Source organism: Anas platyrhynchos, chromosome 1 (assembly GCF_047663525.1).
Source record: "Anas platyrhynchos isolate ZD024472 breed Pekin duck chromosome 1, IASCAAS_PekinDuck_T2T, whole genome shotgun sequence".
Taxonomy (NCBI): Eukaryota; Metazoa; Chordata; class Aves; order Anseriformes; family Anatidae; genus Anas; species Anas platyrhynchos.
This window is the reverse complement of record NC_092587.1, coordinates 96190908-96209930: the sequence shown is the minus strand read 5'-3', so window position 1 is coordinate 96209930 and position 19023 is coordinate 96190908. Positions and strand designations below refer to the sequence as shown.

Below are 19023 nucleotides of genomic sequence, written 5' to 3'. Positions count from 1 at the left end.
GGGCAGAGGAGTGGGCTAGATAATCTCTGCAGTGCTTTCTGGCTCTGCATCTTCTATGAAGACTGAGACTGTCTCTGGTTAATCCAGGCAACTAGTACCCAGGCTTGAGCCTTTGGGCTGAATTATAAAATATTTAAAGGTATCAAAATACTGAGGTATAAATTACGCACTTGGTAGATTACATTTGTACCTACCTTCTCAAACTTCTGCATTTGCCTCAGAGAGCTCACAGGCAGTTCTTGTGCCAAGATGTTTAAGACTACTTTTCTGATCAATTATGGGAGAACGTGCTTTTTTCTTCCAGGCACCGTTACAGGAAGAATATCGAGGGATGACTGTCAGGTGAGTCAATCTGCTGACACAAGCCCCAGCTGGACAAGAACCTCAGATAGGGCCAGCCTGGGATCTAAACAATTTGCTGATATTGAACCAGTCATTGCTGCTACGACTACAGTATGGTAATACAGGTAGAAGCCCAGGTTAGACTTGTGGCACAAGCACGTACAACAAGAGTGCTGTGTGATTTCTTCGAAACTATACTAATAAGACATCATCCAGTATGCGGCTCATTCCAGGAGCAGCATTAGCTCAATTAGTAGCTGTGCCATTCAAGTCAAACAAGACCTACCTTCCACTTGTAAACCTCTGTTTTCAGGGCATTACCAAAAACTGTAAAGATGTATTCACCTGCTTTTGCAGGAAACACTGTTGCAATATTCCTTTTAAAAACAGAGTCCGCTAAAAGGAAGGTTAATGATACACTAGCATGTGCAGGACACTACGCAATGCAGATGCTTAGAACGGGAAACATCAAGTTCAAGAACTGTTTACATCCACACAGCCACGTGTTCAACAATCACACCATTCAAATGGGGCATTTACTCAGAAAAAGCACTGTTTGCAGCTCTAATTCAAAGAAATTGAACCCAAACAGAATCTGTAAATAAACAGGGGCAGGCTCTGGCAATGAATTAATAGGCAAAGAAAATATATTTCAATAATACTTTCTTGAAAGTGATCAAATGATGAGTGATAATGTCACCTTGGCACTAAAAAGATAAGGCTTTGTATTTTCCTAAGGTGTTAAAGTATCGTCTTCTCCCTCTGAGCTAAAGATTTCATCACAGGGAAGAAAAAAGGGTGTAAAGTACACAACTGGTAAGCAAGCCCTCAGAGCAGCCGGAGGGCTATGGTAGCTCAGCATGTTTCTCAGCTCCACTCACCCTGTCAGTTATCATTTACATCTCTGACCTTTGCTGTTAAGACAGAGACATTGCAGTTCCCCTGCTATGTCGCCCCCGGCCTTCTGCTGAGATGGTCAATGAATATAAATACATCACAGCATGTAAGTCTACCAGAAACATGACAGATCATTAACTTGGTGGCAGACAGACACAATATGGTATCCATTTGCAGTCACCGTCTACCTGAAATAAGAAGGAACATAGCTCAGAGATATGGGTATGTACTGAAACCTGCCCAGACCCAATCCAGTAGATATACAGATTTACAAATTCCTCACAAAGTACACTTCCTACAACTACAAAAGATTTTTTTTTTTTTCCAGAGTATGGTTACCTTGATGACTCAATGAAGGAAACTGGAGTGATTTTCCATACCATACACTATTCCTTTCACATGAGACAGAGCCCCAATTCTCTCCAACTGTTCAGCTGCATTCTAGGTATCTTTGCACAAGACCACTTATTTTGAACAATGTCAGGCACTGAACAGTATGGCATTACAAAAAAAAAAAAAAAGAGTGTGTGTTGGAGAGAGCAGTGCCAGGAAAAAAACATCTTCACCAAAAAGAAAGGGGGGGGAGTGAGGTGGGCTACCTCTCTAAATCACTTCTTATTACCTAGTTGCAATTTAAATGCACACAAGATAAAATTGTAGTACTAAGAGTACACATTAGTATGCCTATGAAACTGCTGAAGTGTATACGAAGATTTTTGATCAGCTTAAGAAAGCAAAAAAAGAAGTTGGACGGGAAGTTCTCGGTACGTTTGAACAGCCAGCACATTCTAGTCATACGAAAGCCACACCTCTCTTATAAAGCCTATACAAAGCCAAACACCAAGTATTATTTCAAAGATAACGTAACACACAATCTAACACTGCCAAGCATAAATCAAAGACAATATCATTAAATAAAAACTTTCAATGGCAAGACAAAGAACAGAGCAGCTACTTGGAACAAAACTTTACAGCATTAGTATTGGCACCAACTTTTAACATGCAAAAAGTTCTGAGTAGAAGACTTGAGTGCAATGAATTTAGATTCAGTAGGAAAAAATCAAAACTTAGGTTCTTGTGAATTAGAAACGTACCAAAGGAGATTTAGTTTTTGGCAAAAAAAAGACACTCTTAGATAATTTAAACCTGCTATGCTCCCTGCACTCCACCTATGCATCCCGCTTGTTCACTGAAATCTAACCCTGTTCGTACTTCTGTTTAAGCAGTTCCTTGTGTTGAAGTCCTGTGCACATATGCTAAACCATTCCTCCCCCCCAGTCAAAACCTTCTTCAAAAGGAAAATGTTTTAGAACTTTTCCCTGATCTAACTCAGAAAAAATAAGATTTTATTTTTTTTTAACACAAAAACATTGCTTCTACTATAGTAGGATCTCCTCTGGTTGAAAGAATCATTTCTGCCTGTGTTTCAAACCATAAAAGCAATAGTCCATGATTTATGACAACAGGAAGGCATTCAGTAGCATGTTGTGGGAGCCCAGCTCAGACAGGGCTGGCTTGAATCCACAGGGCTTCCGAAAAAATGCTGTTGTGCTGTTTCTCACCTTGATGCATAATGATTACATTCAACACAGGATTGACCTTTATCTAATAACCCAGCTACTGACCTAGGTCTTTGCACAGGCAACTGCAAAATTTCTTCACCTTGGGCAAAACCCCTCCAAATAGTCCCTAGAGAGCGAAGACAGTCACTATACAGTGACTGTCAGCCATACAGCAAAAGGACCACTTCCTTCCCCATATACTGCTAGTGCTCAGTCTAGGCAACACAGGATAGAAACCTCTGAATCAGTCTGTTAAGAAGCCTACTACACCCACAAATAAATCTGGTGGACTAGTCAAGGCCCTTTCAGGGAAATTGCCAGAAGAGTTTCTGCAGTACTTATACTACTACTAATGTAGAAAAAGGAACAAAAAAGTAGAAAAAGTACTTAGTGAATGAACTGCTAAAATTACTCTGTGCAGGGCATGATGTGACAGCAACTATTTGGAAGAGGGTTGTATCACCAGGCCCCATCTTGCATAGAACTATTTATGATATTTGACTAAATCTAAACACAACTTTACTGGCAGCTACCACTTTGTGTCAAATGACTCATAGGAGAAAGCATCACATAGAAGCACATCCATTTTTTCAGTAGAATGCTTACAGGATAAGACAAGCTTGATTAACAGGGATGACATTGGTGAAGAATAGCCAACATGCATAAGTATTTCAGCAGAAAGTTCTTACAGCACTTTGATTGGCAACCAGTGCAACTTCAGGAAAACTCTTTCTGGTTAGATATTCATAAATTATATAGAAATGGTTCTTTGGGTGATTGTTAAATCAGAATTTGATAAAAACACTGGCTTCATCCATCACTGGATGACTGCATGTGGAATTGGCACTAGACTTACATCTATTTAATGTAAGTAAAGATATGAACTTTGTTTCAAGAACAAGAAGCATAGACAGTCTATTTTTTGCATGTGTACCATAGCATGATGGGCCCTAACCATGAATATGGCAACTGTGTGCTACAATGCAATACATGAAGACCTCCAACCTCAGAACAGAACAAAAAGCCACAAGCAGATGTGGCAAGCTTAGCTCAATTCAGTATTACTAAATAAAAATCCTACCTTCAAAAGTGCAGGAAGAGTTGTGCTTTCCTTTTGGTTGTTCTTTAAATTTATGGCTTCACTTCCTTTGTGTTCAGAACTGAAAAACAAAAATATTTTGCAACACTGAGGACTTGCATTATTCAATTCCACTTGAGAGCCAACACATTCAATTTAAACACAAAAGAGCATTAACTTAAAAGGACAGAAGAACATGTTTTGCAAAACACAGCCCATATGCTGCATGTATTGCAACTGAAAAAGCCATGCCTCAAAAAGCTCAAATGGAAGCAAAATACCTATTTTTCAAAACTCAAGCATTCAGAAATGGTGTATGTAATAATTAAGGCTGCTCTTCTAACTAAAAACAAAACAAAACAAACAAAAAAAAACACCCAAATTTTATGTGTATATGTATAATTTTCTGTTGGGAAAAAAATAGCATAGCTGATGAATCATCCACTGTAGCATTCCTTGGCACAGCAATATCTACCTGGCAGCTAGAAAGCACCCACAGTCCTTACACTAAGGACTGCAACTGAGTGGAGCGTGCTCAGGGCAGATGGAATCATTACAAATCACACCTACCAGAATTACCAAATCTTTACTGGGCACTTAAAATACCTAACGAGCATTTGCAGGCAAATTTGGAAGACATTTTTGAAAGGGGACATTTAGAAAGGGGACAACCAGCATGTTATCATTACCAAGGCGACACTCGCTGTCCATTTTAAAACTTTGAAGTCCAAAGTCTCATCCGTCCTTGCTGCCAGTTTACCCTGGCCTAAACTTTCTCCAGAACCCCATCTTTGGGATGAGGGGAACCATTTTTCTCCTGATTCTGAAAACTATCCATAAGCACAATCCAGCAGAAAACATTTTTAATCCAAACCTCTATGCTACATGCAGCTACAAAGCAAAATCACATCAAGGAAAACATTAGAGGATGTGAATGACAGATCACTTCCTGCATTGCCTATCATAAACTGAAAAAAAACACTTCATATCAGTACAACACATAAATATCCACTTTTGCAATGAAGTGATAATCACTTCAAAAACCCTTCTTCAACAATTTTAGAAATTTAGCTTTGCTATTTATAAACACACAAGCCCTTATTTGTGTTTTTGTATGAAGAGATGAATTGATAGCTGTTTAAATAAAAGAAAAAAAAATATTATTTGCTTTGGTGAATTGTGCCAGGATTTAGAGAAAAGACTGAGATGTGGGCTGGTATTCCCATTACCACTGACTGTCAAGCCACGGGTAAGCATGTCTCAGTAAGACATTTGAAAAGAAAGGTTTTTTTCCTGATTGTGGATTAGGCATTGGAGTTGAATATACATGGATATACACACAATATATGAAATCCAGTCTGACTAAATGTTATTTTCCCTTACAAGCTGCTTAGAGTCAAGATTCCTTGGACAAAAATGAGAACATGGCTCTCCTGCAGTTAGGGTTAAGATCCTTCAGATCTTTAGATGAGTCAAAACAGAAAAGAGAAAGCTCTTTTCTCTCTTTTGTAGACCCTCTTCAAGTTCAAAACCATGTACTTTCAGATCACCTCAGGTAATCTTTCATAATGCATTCTGAAACACTAAGATGCTTTTTCAGGGAAAGCACACAAGTCTTGGCTGTTCTTTGCCTCCCTGTAAGACACAGCAGATGAATTAATATTCTCTCCTATTAAATTCTTGTGCTGTTGATGCTGAAGATGATGCCACAAACACTTCTGGGCAACCTGGCACACTAATGAAAGTGCTTCACAGTACGTAACCTATTTTCTCCCTCTTAGTTTAAAAAGCAAAATGCAAAATCAAACCTTTCTTAGATCTGCATAGCTTTTCCTGACGCTGATACACTTGACCTTAGCAGGAGCTCCCTGCACTAAGAGCAGGAGAATGAGGCTGATATCCACCAGGCGTTCTTCTTGGCTTCAGGACACCAGTCCTTACGGACCTGCTCTGCAGAACACAGATGCAATACTTGCTTTTGTTGAGCATTACCAGCACAGAATTATTTGTGGCCTCTTCTCTAGCCACTCTGTTTTGCTCATATTCAAATTCCCTTCAAATTCTGTTTTTATTTCCTTTTATCACTTTCCCACTTTTTGTTTGCGTTTGAAATATATGCCTGTGTTACTTCCTTCTTGAAAGCCAGGCTCAGACAGCTTGCTATGACATTGCACAGCGTACGCACCAAAACTGAAAGAAAGCAGTTCGGCAGATAAACATCTTAAAATCAACCAATCAAAAAAAAAAAAAAAAAAAAAAAGTATCAAAACTTTCTTTCCAGCATAGAATAAACCCAAACCTGGAAGCAATTCCCCACACCCTTTCATGGTTTATATTCTAGCGTTTCTACATTCCTGAACCTTTTGCTTTAGGGTGTAGTTCCTCCACACGCTGACTTTGTCAGCAGAACCAGCTTCAGAAACCTCCACACCTTCCTCTTCAATCTCAGCTGCCCGTTCTCACCCCTAACCCACCGCAGCAAGGCTCTCCGGTCCTAGATAAACACAAGGGGGGAGCAGAAGCTGCCAGCTGCGAGAGCTCAGCCGGCGATCCAGCTCACAGCCTGGTGATTTGTGCCAGCACACACGAAGGGGCAGCGAGCAGGGACGAGCAAGGGCACGCTGCTGCTGCAGCTCGCTTCTTGCCAGCCTGTGCCTGTGGCCGGGGCTCAGGCCTGAGTGGATCCTCAAGCGACTCGCACCAAAGGGATGACGTTCACACGCTCACTTTGCTGAAAGCAGGATAAAGTTGTCTTGTTTCTCCCAGAGTCAAGACTACCTCGTACAACCTAACCAACACGTGCACATTACTTGTGCCACGCTCTGTGCTTGGGACTGGACAACAAGCTCATCACTTGCTATTGCCACCCCCCTGCCATTTTTAGGGCTTCCTCCCCCCCCCCCCCCCCATCATTGCATCAATCACAGAGCAGTCATTAGTCATACATTTTGGAACAGCACTTTCCCCACAACTTCTCTAAAAAGGAGAAGAAAAAAGTGAAGTTTACGGGCCTCCCTACCCCTCCCGTGCTTAAAAGAAGCAACCACAGAGGACCTGGTGTAATTATGCCATACGTATTTTATGTTGCAACACAGTCCCGTGCTGTCCCTACGAGCCTATACTCAGAGATGCAGTGAATATATTTTTAATTGCGAATGCCATAGTTTAATTATTAATTATTGGGAAATATGTAAGACAACTAATATTTATATTAGAATTGACCTATTATTTTAATTTTTTTGGTATACCCCTGCTAGGCTATCAGTAGTGGAAATACGTAATATTGCCAAGAACTGTACTCTAGGAGGGTTTATAATTTTTTTTTATTTTTTTTTTTTTTCAGAACCATATCGGCTATTAAAAATGTTATAAATGTTGATTTCTTAGTTATGCTTATTACACCCCTGAATTATCATGCCTTTGCTAAGAAGAGAAAACAACAGACTGGCAGTATGGATAGGCTCCCCACATACATCTGGGCGGCATCTGCATTATTGAAGTTTGCCTCCACCAAGTTTCATCCTTGCCTTAAGCTTTTCTGGAGCCGTGCATTTTTGCAGCGCTTCGCCACACCAGGTACTGAGCACGCTGCCCCCTGTTCAGCACGTCTGAAGCTAGGTTTGTGCTTAGCTGCCCACCTGGCTTTGCTAGACCAGCCAGCCAGCTCTTGGGCAGGGTTGCAGCACTCCCACTTCTTAGCTAAGGAAGATGAATCTCTTGAGTCTTCAGTCCCACACTTCACAAAGTACTGTTGTTATATTGCATACCCAGCAATAGGACCCTACTAACCCAAGTCTAATGGCACACTGACAGAGTTCACAGATATAAGTTTGACAAGCGTTAGCCCTAAGACCTCTCAAAACCAAAATGTCTTGAAACTCATTGACTGGTCTGAGAGGGATTCCTTACCCACCCTGTAAAGGGATCTTCCAGCACCAGGGTCACTGAAGGGACATCCCCGAAGCAGGGAACTCCGTGTACCCGGGGCACTGCTCACCCAGGTGACAGCCACTACTCCGAGAGCCTCCATGGTCAGTCTGTACTCCTTGTGCAAATCAGAAGTCTTGAATCTCCTTTCTTTTGGGAAGTGAAAGAGCAGAGCATGATCCCAGGACTACAGAAAACACCTCTGCCCCTCCAACAGGTTTCCACAGACTTCTTAACTATATAGGCAGTTACTCATAGATCATCACAGCTGCTTGCTTACGTATTTGGGGAGATATTGCTTTGATTTTATAAATAGTAGTAAAAAAGATGGCTTGGAAATATTAAATAACTTGCTCAGAGTAATAAAGATACTGTCAAAATTAAGGCTAGACACCAAGCTACTTCTCCAGTATGTAATATACTGCCTTCCTACTGCTATTTCTGCTTGACTACCCTTTTCTCAATCATATGTCGGTGCATCCAACGCAGATCGGTTAATCTTCAGTGAAGGCAGAGGGATCTCTTCATCGCAGCTGTCTCACTGCTCTTCCCCACTGCCTTGCTGGCATGCCTACCCTGATTAGTATCACTCCTATTCTCCAAATAAATAAATAAATAAATAAATAAATTAAACAGAAGCTAACAACAGATCCCATTCTGTATCTTCTGCATAAACTTCTCTTTGTGTGATTTTCTAATGCTTTTTGTTCTTCCACTGCTGAAAATCCGTTCTGACCTTTCTGTAATACCAGGACAGGTGGTGTCTGAATCAGAAGCAGATTTTGGTCCAAGTTTTTAATCGTTACACTTGCACAGGAAAGGTCAGAGATTATTATGGGGGAGAAAAATGCTTAGTCCTTACCATTCCTACCCACAAAGCATAAAAAAGTAGACAAGTATAAGCAGAAATACTCAGATCCGGTTTAGTTAATATACATGAGGGATTACAGTAAAGAAAGCACCAATTCAAGGGAGCAAATTTAATGTAATGGTTTGTGAGATCTTTCCCAACCGTCTCTAAAAACAGAACAGGACAATTATAAACAATTACATCTTCAAAAGGCCCTCTCAGCACCTCCACGCAGCACGAGAAGTCTGCTTCCTCCACCTTTGTTCTTCGTAACAATCCCTGGGAACTCGCAAATTAAAAGCCCACCCCCTCTTCCTCTATTAACCAACCCCACCCATATTATGCACACAGCAGATTGTGAATGTGCTGTGTTAGATAATAAACAAGCTACTGGCGCTATGCAAGCGCCATGAAGCACAAACGTGTGAGCTGAGATAAGACTGACCAAATGCAGTGCTTACCAAACTCAAGCTAACCACCGTGGCATTTTACAAGGCACCCGCTGCAGATTGCTGTTTGGGAATGGGGCAATTAATGGGCAGGCAGGCTCTTAAGAAAACAGGGACGGCTGGCTGAGGCTCAACTCAAGGGACATTGCAACACCACTTGTGGATGCCACCTATGCCTTGTCCTCCCACCTGGGAATACTCTGTACAAAGCAAGGTCGCTTCCAACCTGGCAGGTCCAGAACTGACTCCTCGTGCAGCCCAGATGTTACCGCAGAGGTGGGGGCTCTACCATTTTGCCACCTCTTTTCCTCTCTCTTATCAGGAACAGATGACTCCCTGCAAAGTCAAACCTCTTTGCTATCGCATTAAGCTAACGTTGTTTATTTTTAACTGGGCTTCTCTTCAGATTAATGCAGAAACAGGGACCATTTCATGGGTTGACTTGCAACAGAGAGTAAGCAATGCCTAACCTGAAAGGTGCTGTGAGGTACCAAGTGTCCCAAAGCTCCTACATCTGACTTTTCTGACATAACGCTAATAAACTAAGCTTGACCTCTCTCTCCAGGTTTAATGACATCACTTGTGACATCTCTTTCGAGTGTTTTTGAAATGTTTTTCCTCAAGACAATGTGTCTTTGTTTTAGCATTGTTGACATAATTCACCCTCCAGTGCAGCCCTCACTGAGGCTAATGTCATTTTTGACTTTACTTTCTTGACAGTTTCTTCATTTCAGCATTCGGGGATCTGATTCCATTTCCTGACCTCTGCCTTCTATTTCTCTTTAAAAAAAAACTAGTGCTCCTCTCTGAGAAGTTGCACTACATTTGGTCTTGATGTTATCACTTCTTTCCAATTTTACTTGCTGCCAAGACAATAACATATTTGGTGGTGACCTTCCAAAGGAAGTATGTCAAACCCTGAGGATCAGAGAGGTTGCTAAAGAGAATTTGATCACCTAGTACCTTACGACACAGCTGTGGGAGAGACTCCCTGAAGAATGGGAATGAAAAGAAAACTGCATCAAGCAATGCTATCAAATGTAATTTTGCAAGACCAAAATTGTCATGAAGTTTCAGCAAATTTCAGGGATTCTCAAACCGCACGAACAGACCAGTAGTAGTTACAAACAGATCTGCAAAGAGCCATAGGTTAGCTAGGATTGGGTTCTCCTCTGTGCCTGCTTCTAAGCAGAAATTAAAAAGAAGACAGCTAAAAATACAGATGTGTTGAGTAATGTTTTTCTACATCTACCGGTTGCCAGACTTGCCATACAGACCATTATGATCACCGAAACTGGCCTGTGTAATAATCTAGATCACAAAATTTCACCAAGGGAGACCTGCATTAAGCCTGTAGCACCTGACTGAAAGATACAGAGTTTTGATTAAAAAGAGTAACAGAAAGTTACAGAAAGTAACAGAAAATCTGTCTCATCTTTAAATAAGACTTTTCTGTGTTCACTATTGCTAAACTTACTGAGTCAATACAAAAAATCAGGCTTACTACTCAGAATATGTCAAGCTTTGTCTCTCATCTATGGGATCTACCGACGTCTACGTGGAGCAGATCACAAAGCCCTCTGGTTCAAACACCTTCTTCAAGTTACAGGTCTGTTGTGACAGGAAGCATTTAACTCTCATTTCCCCTGCAGTTATATACCTTGAGGCAGAGCCATGCCTCAAACTGTAATTCTGTCATTTGAAAACCTTCTCTTAGACGACCTAAACGCTATTGAGCTACTTAATTTTACTCTGTGAGGCGGGTTTTCCACACATCAAATCGTTCTGGGGCTCTTCTCAGCCATTTCCAGTTTGTCAGTACCTTTTTCATAAAAAAACACAGATGCTTCAGCCTGGCTCAGTACTCTAGTAACTAAAGCCTAGCCACAGATTACACGTACTTTGTTATTTATATAATTGAGCATTGCTTTTTCTCTCTGAGCCACCACTTTGTTTTGGTAGCTCATGTTCAGGTGACTGCCAACAATGACAGTTGAGTCTGCTTCTGCAAGGCTGTCATCTACACGGCGATTCCTCTATTTTTCACCCTACTCATCTGCAAACTTCACAAGCTACAATCTTCTCTTCTTTCAAATTACCTGTGGAGATACTAAATTGACTCAAAAACACTTTGTTTTAAACTTCTTCACATACAAAAAGTAGAAAATTATTTTATATCCCTCGGTTTGTCCCACTGCCATTCCACTTGCAAATATTTTAACTGGGGCATCAGCACCAAGAGAGATGCCTTAAAGAGCCTGAAGGTACTATTTCAGCAGTTCGTCAACTAAAATTGTAATCTCATCAAAAAACCAAGTTTGAGAGTTCCCATCCTCCTGCAATGTTAGGATCAACATATTTATTAACTTCTCAGGTCACCTGAAAGCCTTGATAAATCAACTATTCAGTCCTTCCCCTTTAATCCAACCAAATACAATGGACTTAGAAGTGTTAATTTTAATTGAAATGCCAACACCTTAACTCTAGATCCTAAAATCCCGCTTGTGAAGCCATTCATGCCCTGTGAAGCCCAGAGAACTGTCCAAACCTGATCTACAAAGAGAAGTTAGATTTTTTTTTGTCAAGAGTCAAGCTTTTGGCATGTATATTGAATAACATCTGTTAAACGAATCAAAAGGAAAACATCACAGTACACTCCAGTGGCAAGAAGATGCATCTTCAGCGTCTGAGGGAAGCAGCGAAAATTCATAAAAACTGTCAATCAAGACACAGCAGCATTTTTACAGAAAACAGAGATGCTAGCATTTAAACAGAAAATAGCAATGAGCAAAGAGCTACTCCTCCCTCCCCCCAGTGACAAATTTTGACCAACTTCTCAGGAAGATTCCCAATTCTAACACTGTTCACGGGAAACCAGCAGTGACAAAGTCTTCCCGTAATCTCTGACAAGGCTGTTAGGGCTTGTCCTGAAAGAGAGGAGTGTTTGCACAGAAATTTGAATGGGAAGTTTCTGACTCCCACTTCTGTCCTTACATGTAGGCCACACACATAGGGAGGAACAGTAAAGACATCAAGAAAAACGGAAATTATAAAAACAAGTCAGTGAGTTTGAAAACAGAGAGCAAGCAAAACAACTATTTAAAACATATTAGAGAAGTGGGGGAAAGGGAGCAGAAAGCAAAGAAAAGTAGGGATGAAGAAAACAGAGGCAAAAGTAGGATGAGACAGGAACTCAGGCAACAGAAGTGTTACAATCAGCCAACTCATTTAAGTGTTGGAATAACATAAAATGTATTCTATTCAATTAAACAGCCCCACTTGAAAACTGGTTTGATTACAGGCAGCATTAAGAAGCAAGTTGAATTGTTTTAACTGAAACATTTTTTCCTCTCAGACCTGTTTATGCTGCTTGTTTACATACTGTTTTTTGCTCTGCTTGTATGGCAAAGCTAGGTCAACTTCATGCTCTGCATTAGCAGCACTGCTTCACACACACAATATGAACTGCAGAGCATGTAAGTGTAAAACTGATTTTTTTAATCCTCTTTCAAAACACTAAGTTAAAAAAAAAAAAAACATGAAAAATAAAGATGTTATAAAAGCACCAATATGCCACATTTTGCAAAGAAAAAATATATTAAAAATACAAGAAACAAACCATGGCTTGCCATCAAACGTGTCCCTTTAAACCTAAAAGGCTAGAGCTCAGTGAAATCGGTATGATGGCCCATGATCGCCCTTGCTGAATAACTTAATCTGTTTTATACACAAGGGAATTCAACAGCCGTACAAAAGCTAGAGAAAATAAATACAAACGTTTCTGAGTAGAGTCTACTTCAATATTGAGCAGTAGGATTATACTAGATTACATCAAGGTTTTTGCTCTGGCATCTGTCAAGCATAGTAACAAACATTAATATAGGATCTGTTCCATATTCACTAGTCTGAGAGGTTAGGTAAAGTTTTCAGCATACGTATGAAATAAATGTGTTTCTGGCTGCTAACACATTGACTTGGTATAATACCAGAAGCAGATTTGTAAACTATTTACATTTAAGGTTAAAATTATTGAATTAATAGAGAATAGCTCATTATAAAACTGCTTTCAAAAGACACGTATTTGCAGGGTTGGGGAGCAACAACGATGCTTACAAATGACAAGAAAATAGAAGACATTAAACCAATCCAGGAAAGCTTTAAAGCAGCAGTAGATACTTTCCTCCTGATAAACAGGGTTTAACATATTTTTTAATAGATGCCATTAAGAAAAAGCAACCAGAAAAACAAACAAACAAACAAAAACGTGCAAAGGACACTGGTGTCAACAGCAAAAGCAGCGAGTTCTTCTAGTCAGGTCAGAGCAGAAAACTATTGGTAGAGGTATACGAAGCTACAAGTTCACCACAAGAAAATACTTTTCCAGTTCCTCTATTTCTTACAACCATGCACTGAGAAGTATCCTTCAGACACTTCCCATATTTCCCATATTCATCACATTTCCCTTCCTCAAGTTGAAAGGCTGCATCTCTGATTCAAACAAAACAAAACTGATGGCTAACTTTTTGGCACTTAATTGGTGATTAAAAAAAATAAAAGGCTGTTGTCACTGGATTTTTTTCTGCCTTTGCTCTTCATGTACTCCCAAGAAATACTTCCTTGCAAGTTGCTCCCTGCCTTCGTCAATAGGCGAAGTGCAGGCCTGTGCGGCCTTCCTGGACTTGGCCCCTTCGGCCCCCAACCCATTTAAACAGATATACTGCCTTCTGTGACACATTTTAGCAATTTAAGAAGCACTGGGACATTTGGGAAACAAAGACACCATTCAATAACATGGCAAGCCATGAAATTATATTGATACAATTAGTGACTGTATTTCATCTCACAAAACTGACTCGTGAAGTAAAATGACTACGGAAATTCACATTTCTGATCTGAAGAGTCTTCAAAAGTGTTACTGTAAGGTCAGTTAAAATTTTTAAAAATTATTTTGGAAATTAAAATACCAGAAAAATAGAAGTGTTAATTTTCCCAGGAAAGCCTACAGTGTAGCAATGTAGTGCCACGCTACTGTCTAGAAGTGTAACAGTATACACTCGCTGAAGAATATGCAGTCCAAAAAAAACTCAGAAAATAGAAGCAGCAGTTTGATTTCCATCTTTGTAAGAAGTTTTAATAACCAGAAATACAATCCTCACAACAACATATTTCTGAATTTTTTTTTCCTCACTTACGAGTCTTTTGTTCATCAGATGAGAAGACTGATAAATTTTAACTGCTGCAAAACCATTCCTTAAAGCCAAGGAATCGCAGATATTTTTGAAATCCCTTTGTATTAATTCTAGCACTTATGACGGTTACTGGGAAGGAGAGAGTGCTGTTAACATTATTATTTTTTTAAGGTATTTTGTTTCTTTTAAGGAGTGCTACTGTTATAATTAATACTCCAGTAACATTTCCTTTAGGAAATGTCTCACAAGCACAAGGCAGGCTGCTGGGCTTGCTCCTTGCGGGTCTCAATCCCATGAGACATTTAGGTTCACGCCTAATTCTAATCAAACAAGTAGTCCCACTATAATATACAGAATATTTCCTTACTTAATTATAGGCAACGGCTTTGGTAACCTGCTAAATAAGGGCCTTTGCAATTTTGAATTATAATTTTGAATTATCCTGCAATAGAAGTCACAACAGAAAAATCGAGGAAACAAACAGGAAAAAGCCCAACAAATTAACAAACAAAATTTTTTCATAATGCATCTTGCTTTGGTAAGTTTAATTTGAATTCTTCTAAATGACTGGAGTCTTCCCCTTGCTGGTTCTACAAACTGTTACCTCTGCTGCATTCTCACAAATGAGTTAGATTTAAAAGAAATAAAACTGAAATAATCTTCCTCTGCCTTCTGAACGGAAGTGTCTTTACTAGAATACAGACTTTTTTTTCCCCCAGAAAACAATGGCTTTCTCCTAAGACACCAACTGTATGTGAATCAAAACCAGCCAGGAGGTAGCAAGTTCAGAAGAAATAAGTTCAAAACGCATTACTCCCCTTTCAATCCATTCCCAGTAGTTCCCAAATGCATTTTTTTACAGCTACAAAAATACATGTGCTTTATAAACAGGAACAATGACTGGCAAGCCCAGAGGAAGAAAGAGGCTCTCTAATCTCTCCTTAGGCAGTATAAACAAAGTTCTTCCACCTCTGAAAGCTCTTAGGAACTAATGGATGAACAGAACAATAATCTCAATTTAAAAACAAAACAAAACCTGTAAGACCAAATAAAAGGTTGCTCTTCCCTGTTTGATGTCTCTGGTACTCTTCAGTGATGCAGAAACAATATCTGGACAATTCCAACAAAGGCTCACTTGCACTGGTAGTTACTTGACCAAGCAATGACACTTGGAGGGAAAAAGATAAACCTGAAATGAACTTGCTAAACAATATGGAGAGGAGCAAATTATATAAAGAAAGTTTAAAGAAGATTTTAGTGGTAGCTCTTGGTTAAAGTGATTGGCGAAGTGTCACACCCCCTTAGAGGCTTCTAAGGTGACCTAGAAGGTCACATTTACTTACAACAGGTCAATTGCTAAGGCATGAAAGTGGCATATCACTGAGCGAATACTCAATAGATTGGCTTATACTCTAAAAGCTGCGTCTTCATCCAGATAGACTAAAGAAATGTGAAAAATGACGATAAATAAATTAGACTGCCATTAGAATAATAAAAAAATCAATGGGATTTTTCCACTCTGGAGATTTAGACTGCCAGCAACAAACGATTAATTTTGTATATTGAAAATATTAAATAGCAGAGTAGAGCTCAATGACTATGTTTGATGGAAGCTGACGATAAGGAACTGGGAAGAAAAATGCCAAAGACCTCATTCAAAGCCATGCCAGCATCGTGACTCTGAAGAATGCACTTAAAGAAGCAAGCAGTAGGTGAATGATAACTCACATTCAGGTTGCATGTAAAAGCAGAGTGAGCCCCTAACAGCTGTGCTGTACCTCGTGCCACCACAAAACTTCCAGCTAGTCTGCACGGGTTATTTTCCACCAGCGAGCCTCCAGCAAGTCTCATGTTCATCAGAGCTACAAACGGCTGTAAGGGCAAGTTATCAGCATACAGCTCTTTGCCACACAAGGTTCTCAGAAGAAAATCCTATGACACTGACTAACAAACAGTGCAGTTCCCTTTCCCCTTCCTCCTATTTTAGGCTCAGGTGAGAGTAGGGTTATTTTCTTTATATTTATTTATTTTTTATTTTTTTTTTAAAGCTAACTCTGAACACAATGCCTGGAGCATGAAATGGTGAGATCTCTGTACCATGGGCTGAAGGGGCAGCTGTGGGATGGGGGAATGCGAAACTGCCATCAGTAGCCTCCATCTAGCTGCTGCTGCCCAGTTTGCAGGTGCATATGGAAAATGACTTTTGGGTACATGCAGGCTCACCTCCAGCCACTTCCAAAATTTAGGAGACTGTAGTAATCTCTGCAGGCTATATCAAGCATGATGCATGTCTCTGGGGGTCCATGTAGATAGCCTGTAGATACATGTGGCCCTGCACAACATACTGCTCCCTGTCCTGTGCTCTTTACTTGGTTGCTCTGCTTTTCTGAAACCCAGTGCTAGGTAAAATACCTCGATGCAGAAGTTTCATGCCACACATTTAAGATCAGGTCCGGTACCAGCATACACCATTCCGATCATTTCACCAGGAAATTAATCACCGAGTGTACACATTTCTCAAGAGATGTGTTCCCCAGGCCGCCTCCTGCCCTCTATGCTGAACAACAAACACACAAAGCCACCCTGGCCCCCCCTCCCCACCCGCATGCTTTGTTCAGCGATCCATTTTTCTGCACCGCAATGCTAAATCAACGCGCCGAGCAAACCTGGGGCGCTCGTTCCAGCCCGGCGCTGTTTAATGTATGCAATTACGCTAATCTATGGAGAAGGCTGTCAGTGGAAACCAAAGACGAGAGCGTCAGCATTCCAGGCGAACCTACCGCCCCGCAGCCGGCACAACAAAAAAGCTCTTTAACATGCCAAATTGGGCTCCTCTCAGCTGGAGGATTTCTGCTGGCTGCTTCCACTCCGGAGAGAGGAATTGAGGCGACCGCCCCGCAGCTAAACCCATGTGAGGAGGTCAAGCAGGAGGCCAGGAGGCCGAGCCTCCTCGCACCTTGGTGGACTGCCCCAGTAAAGGAAAGGCTCTTGACTGCAGGAAATGAAACTCGGATTGAGATGAAGATAACAGGCACCAGCCTGGAGTTGAGTGGAGCAGGTCTACCATGAGGACGATCTGCAGATAGCACACCCAGCTCAGAAACCACTCGGCCAGCGTCACCCTGCTCCCTAACGAGGTGACCGCTAGGCTTTTTTGTTTAGCTTGGACCACAACTGTACGGAGCTGGCGAGGAGCAGCCAGATGTCACTTCTGCTGCTGCCTCTTCACGTCCCAAGCCAACTCCAAGCCTTTTCTTTCTGCTGCACCTTGATCCCCCCTGCCAGGCGTGATGGTCGCGCTACTCTCACCATGGTGAAGGTGCTCTTGATTTGGCAGCTTTGCTCCTGATTTTTTTTTTTTCAGGAAATAAAAAGCAACATGACAGCACAGTGGATCCTCGCTCATCTGCTGGTCTGTCAAATGACTAGCAGTTGTGGTAAAATAAAGAATCCCAATGTTAAAATGGTCCTTCGTGGACCATTTACGAGATCTTTTAGGACGGCCAGTGTAAGACAGTAACACGCTCTGCAGTTTTCTGCGATGGGTGAGAAAGACCTAGTGTGCCAGCCACTATCTCCTCAAGGAGTGCACTTATTTGCCTGCCTGTTTAAGCACAGATGTAGGCAGTGTCAAGAATAATTCGAAAAGATTAAAACCAGCATGTTAAAAGCTAAAAAAGCCTTAGTAGTATACCTGAGGAAATAAGGCCGGGCGGCTGACACCTCCTCACCACAAAACACACCCCAATTAATTCAGACCAACAACAGGACTCCAGAAGAAGCAAACTTTATCCGCGGGTCTCCCCTGCGTACGGGCAGAAACCAGCCGCCAGAAAAAGAAAGAAAAAGAAAAAAAAAAAAAAAAAAGAAAAGCCAAAAGGAAGAGGAAGGACCGCACGAGTCGCTTGGGCACCTTCTCACCTCGCCCGCGCCCCCCGCGGACCGGCAGCCCCGCAGCCCCCCCCCCCCGAGCCCGGGGCAGGTTCGCCGGGCGCTGGCGGCCGCCTTGCACCAGCCCGGGGGGACCCGGGGCGCAGACCCCTCCCCGCCTCTGGCTTTCCGCGGCAGGGCCGCAGCCGGGGGAGCGGGGCCCCGGGGCCGGGGCCGTGCCGTGCCCCTACCTGTGCGCTCCCGCCGGCCGGCCGGGCGCCGCCGCCTCCTGCCGCGGGGGGCTCCTGGCGAAGAAGCGGGAGAAGGCGCCGTGCCACGAGGGGCCGGCCCGCCGCCGGCTGCCCCCGCCGGACATTGCCGGGACGGGACCAGGACGGGGACGGGGACGGGGACGGGGACGGGGACGGGACGGGAGGCGCCGCCACAGCCGCCCGGCACCGAGTCCCGGCGCTGGCCGCTTCCCCCCGCCCCGCCGGGGGCGGCCCTGCCCGGCCCCGGGGCGGAGCCGCCGCGGTGCCTCCGCCCGGCAGCGGCCCCCGGCAGCGGGGACGCGGTGCGGGAGGCGCGGCCACGGGGCTCGGCGCCTTAATTGGGGAAAAGCAGCCCCGGGAGGAGCCGCGGCCCGCTCGCCGTGCTGGGGGGGGGGGGGGCCGGCCCCGCCCCGAGGCGCGGCCATTTCCCTGCCTCGCCTCAGGGGAGCTGCGGCCGCCCCCGCTGGGGAAGGTGAGGGACCTGGGGGGACGAGGCTCTCCCACCTTTCCAGGAGATTTTTTTTTTTGTTGTTTTTTCCTAGAAAGGGAGTTGTGTTTACTGACATCTTCGGTTGATGGCGAGACTT

At 42.5% G+C, this 19023-nt stretch overlaps 1 protein-coding gene across 1 annotated transcript in view; it reads right to left on the bottom strand.

The window, feature by feature from the left end:
- CRYBG3 (crystallin beta-gamma domain containing 3) overlaps positions 1-18656 on the bottom strand; it is a 93097-nt gene extending 74441 nt beyond the window's left edge. The window contains exons 1-2 of the mRNA XM_038183867.2: positions 18416-18656; positions 3883-3961 (exon numbers count right to left, since the gene is read on the bottom strand). Of these exons, the coding sequence (XP_038039795.2) occupies positions 3883-3961; positions 18416-18540 (204 nt within the window). The 5' untranslated portion in view covers positions 18541-18656. The remainder of the gene's footprint in view (positions 1-3882; positions 3962-18415) is intronic.
- Positions 18657-19023: the final 367 nt, after the last annotated feature.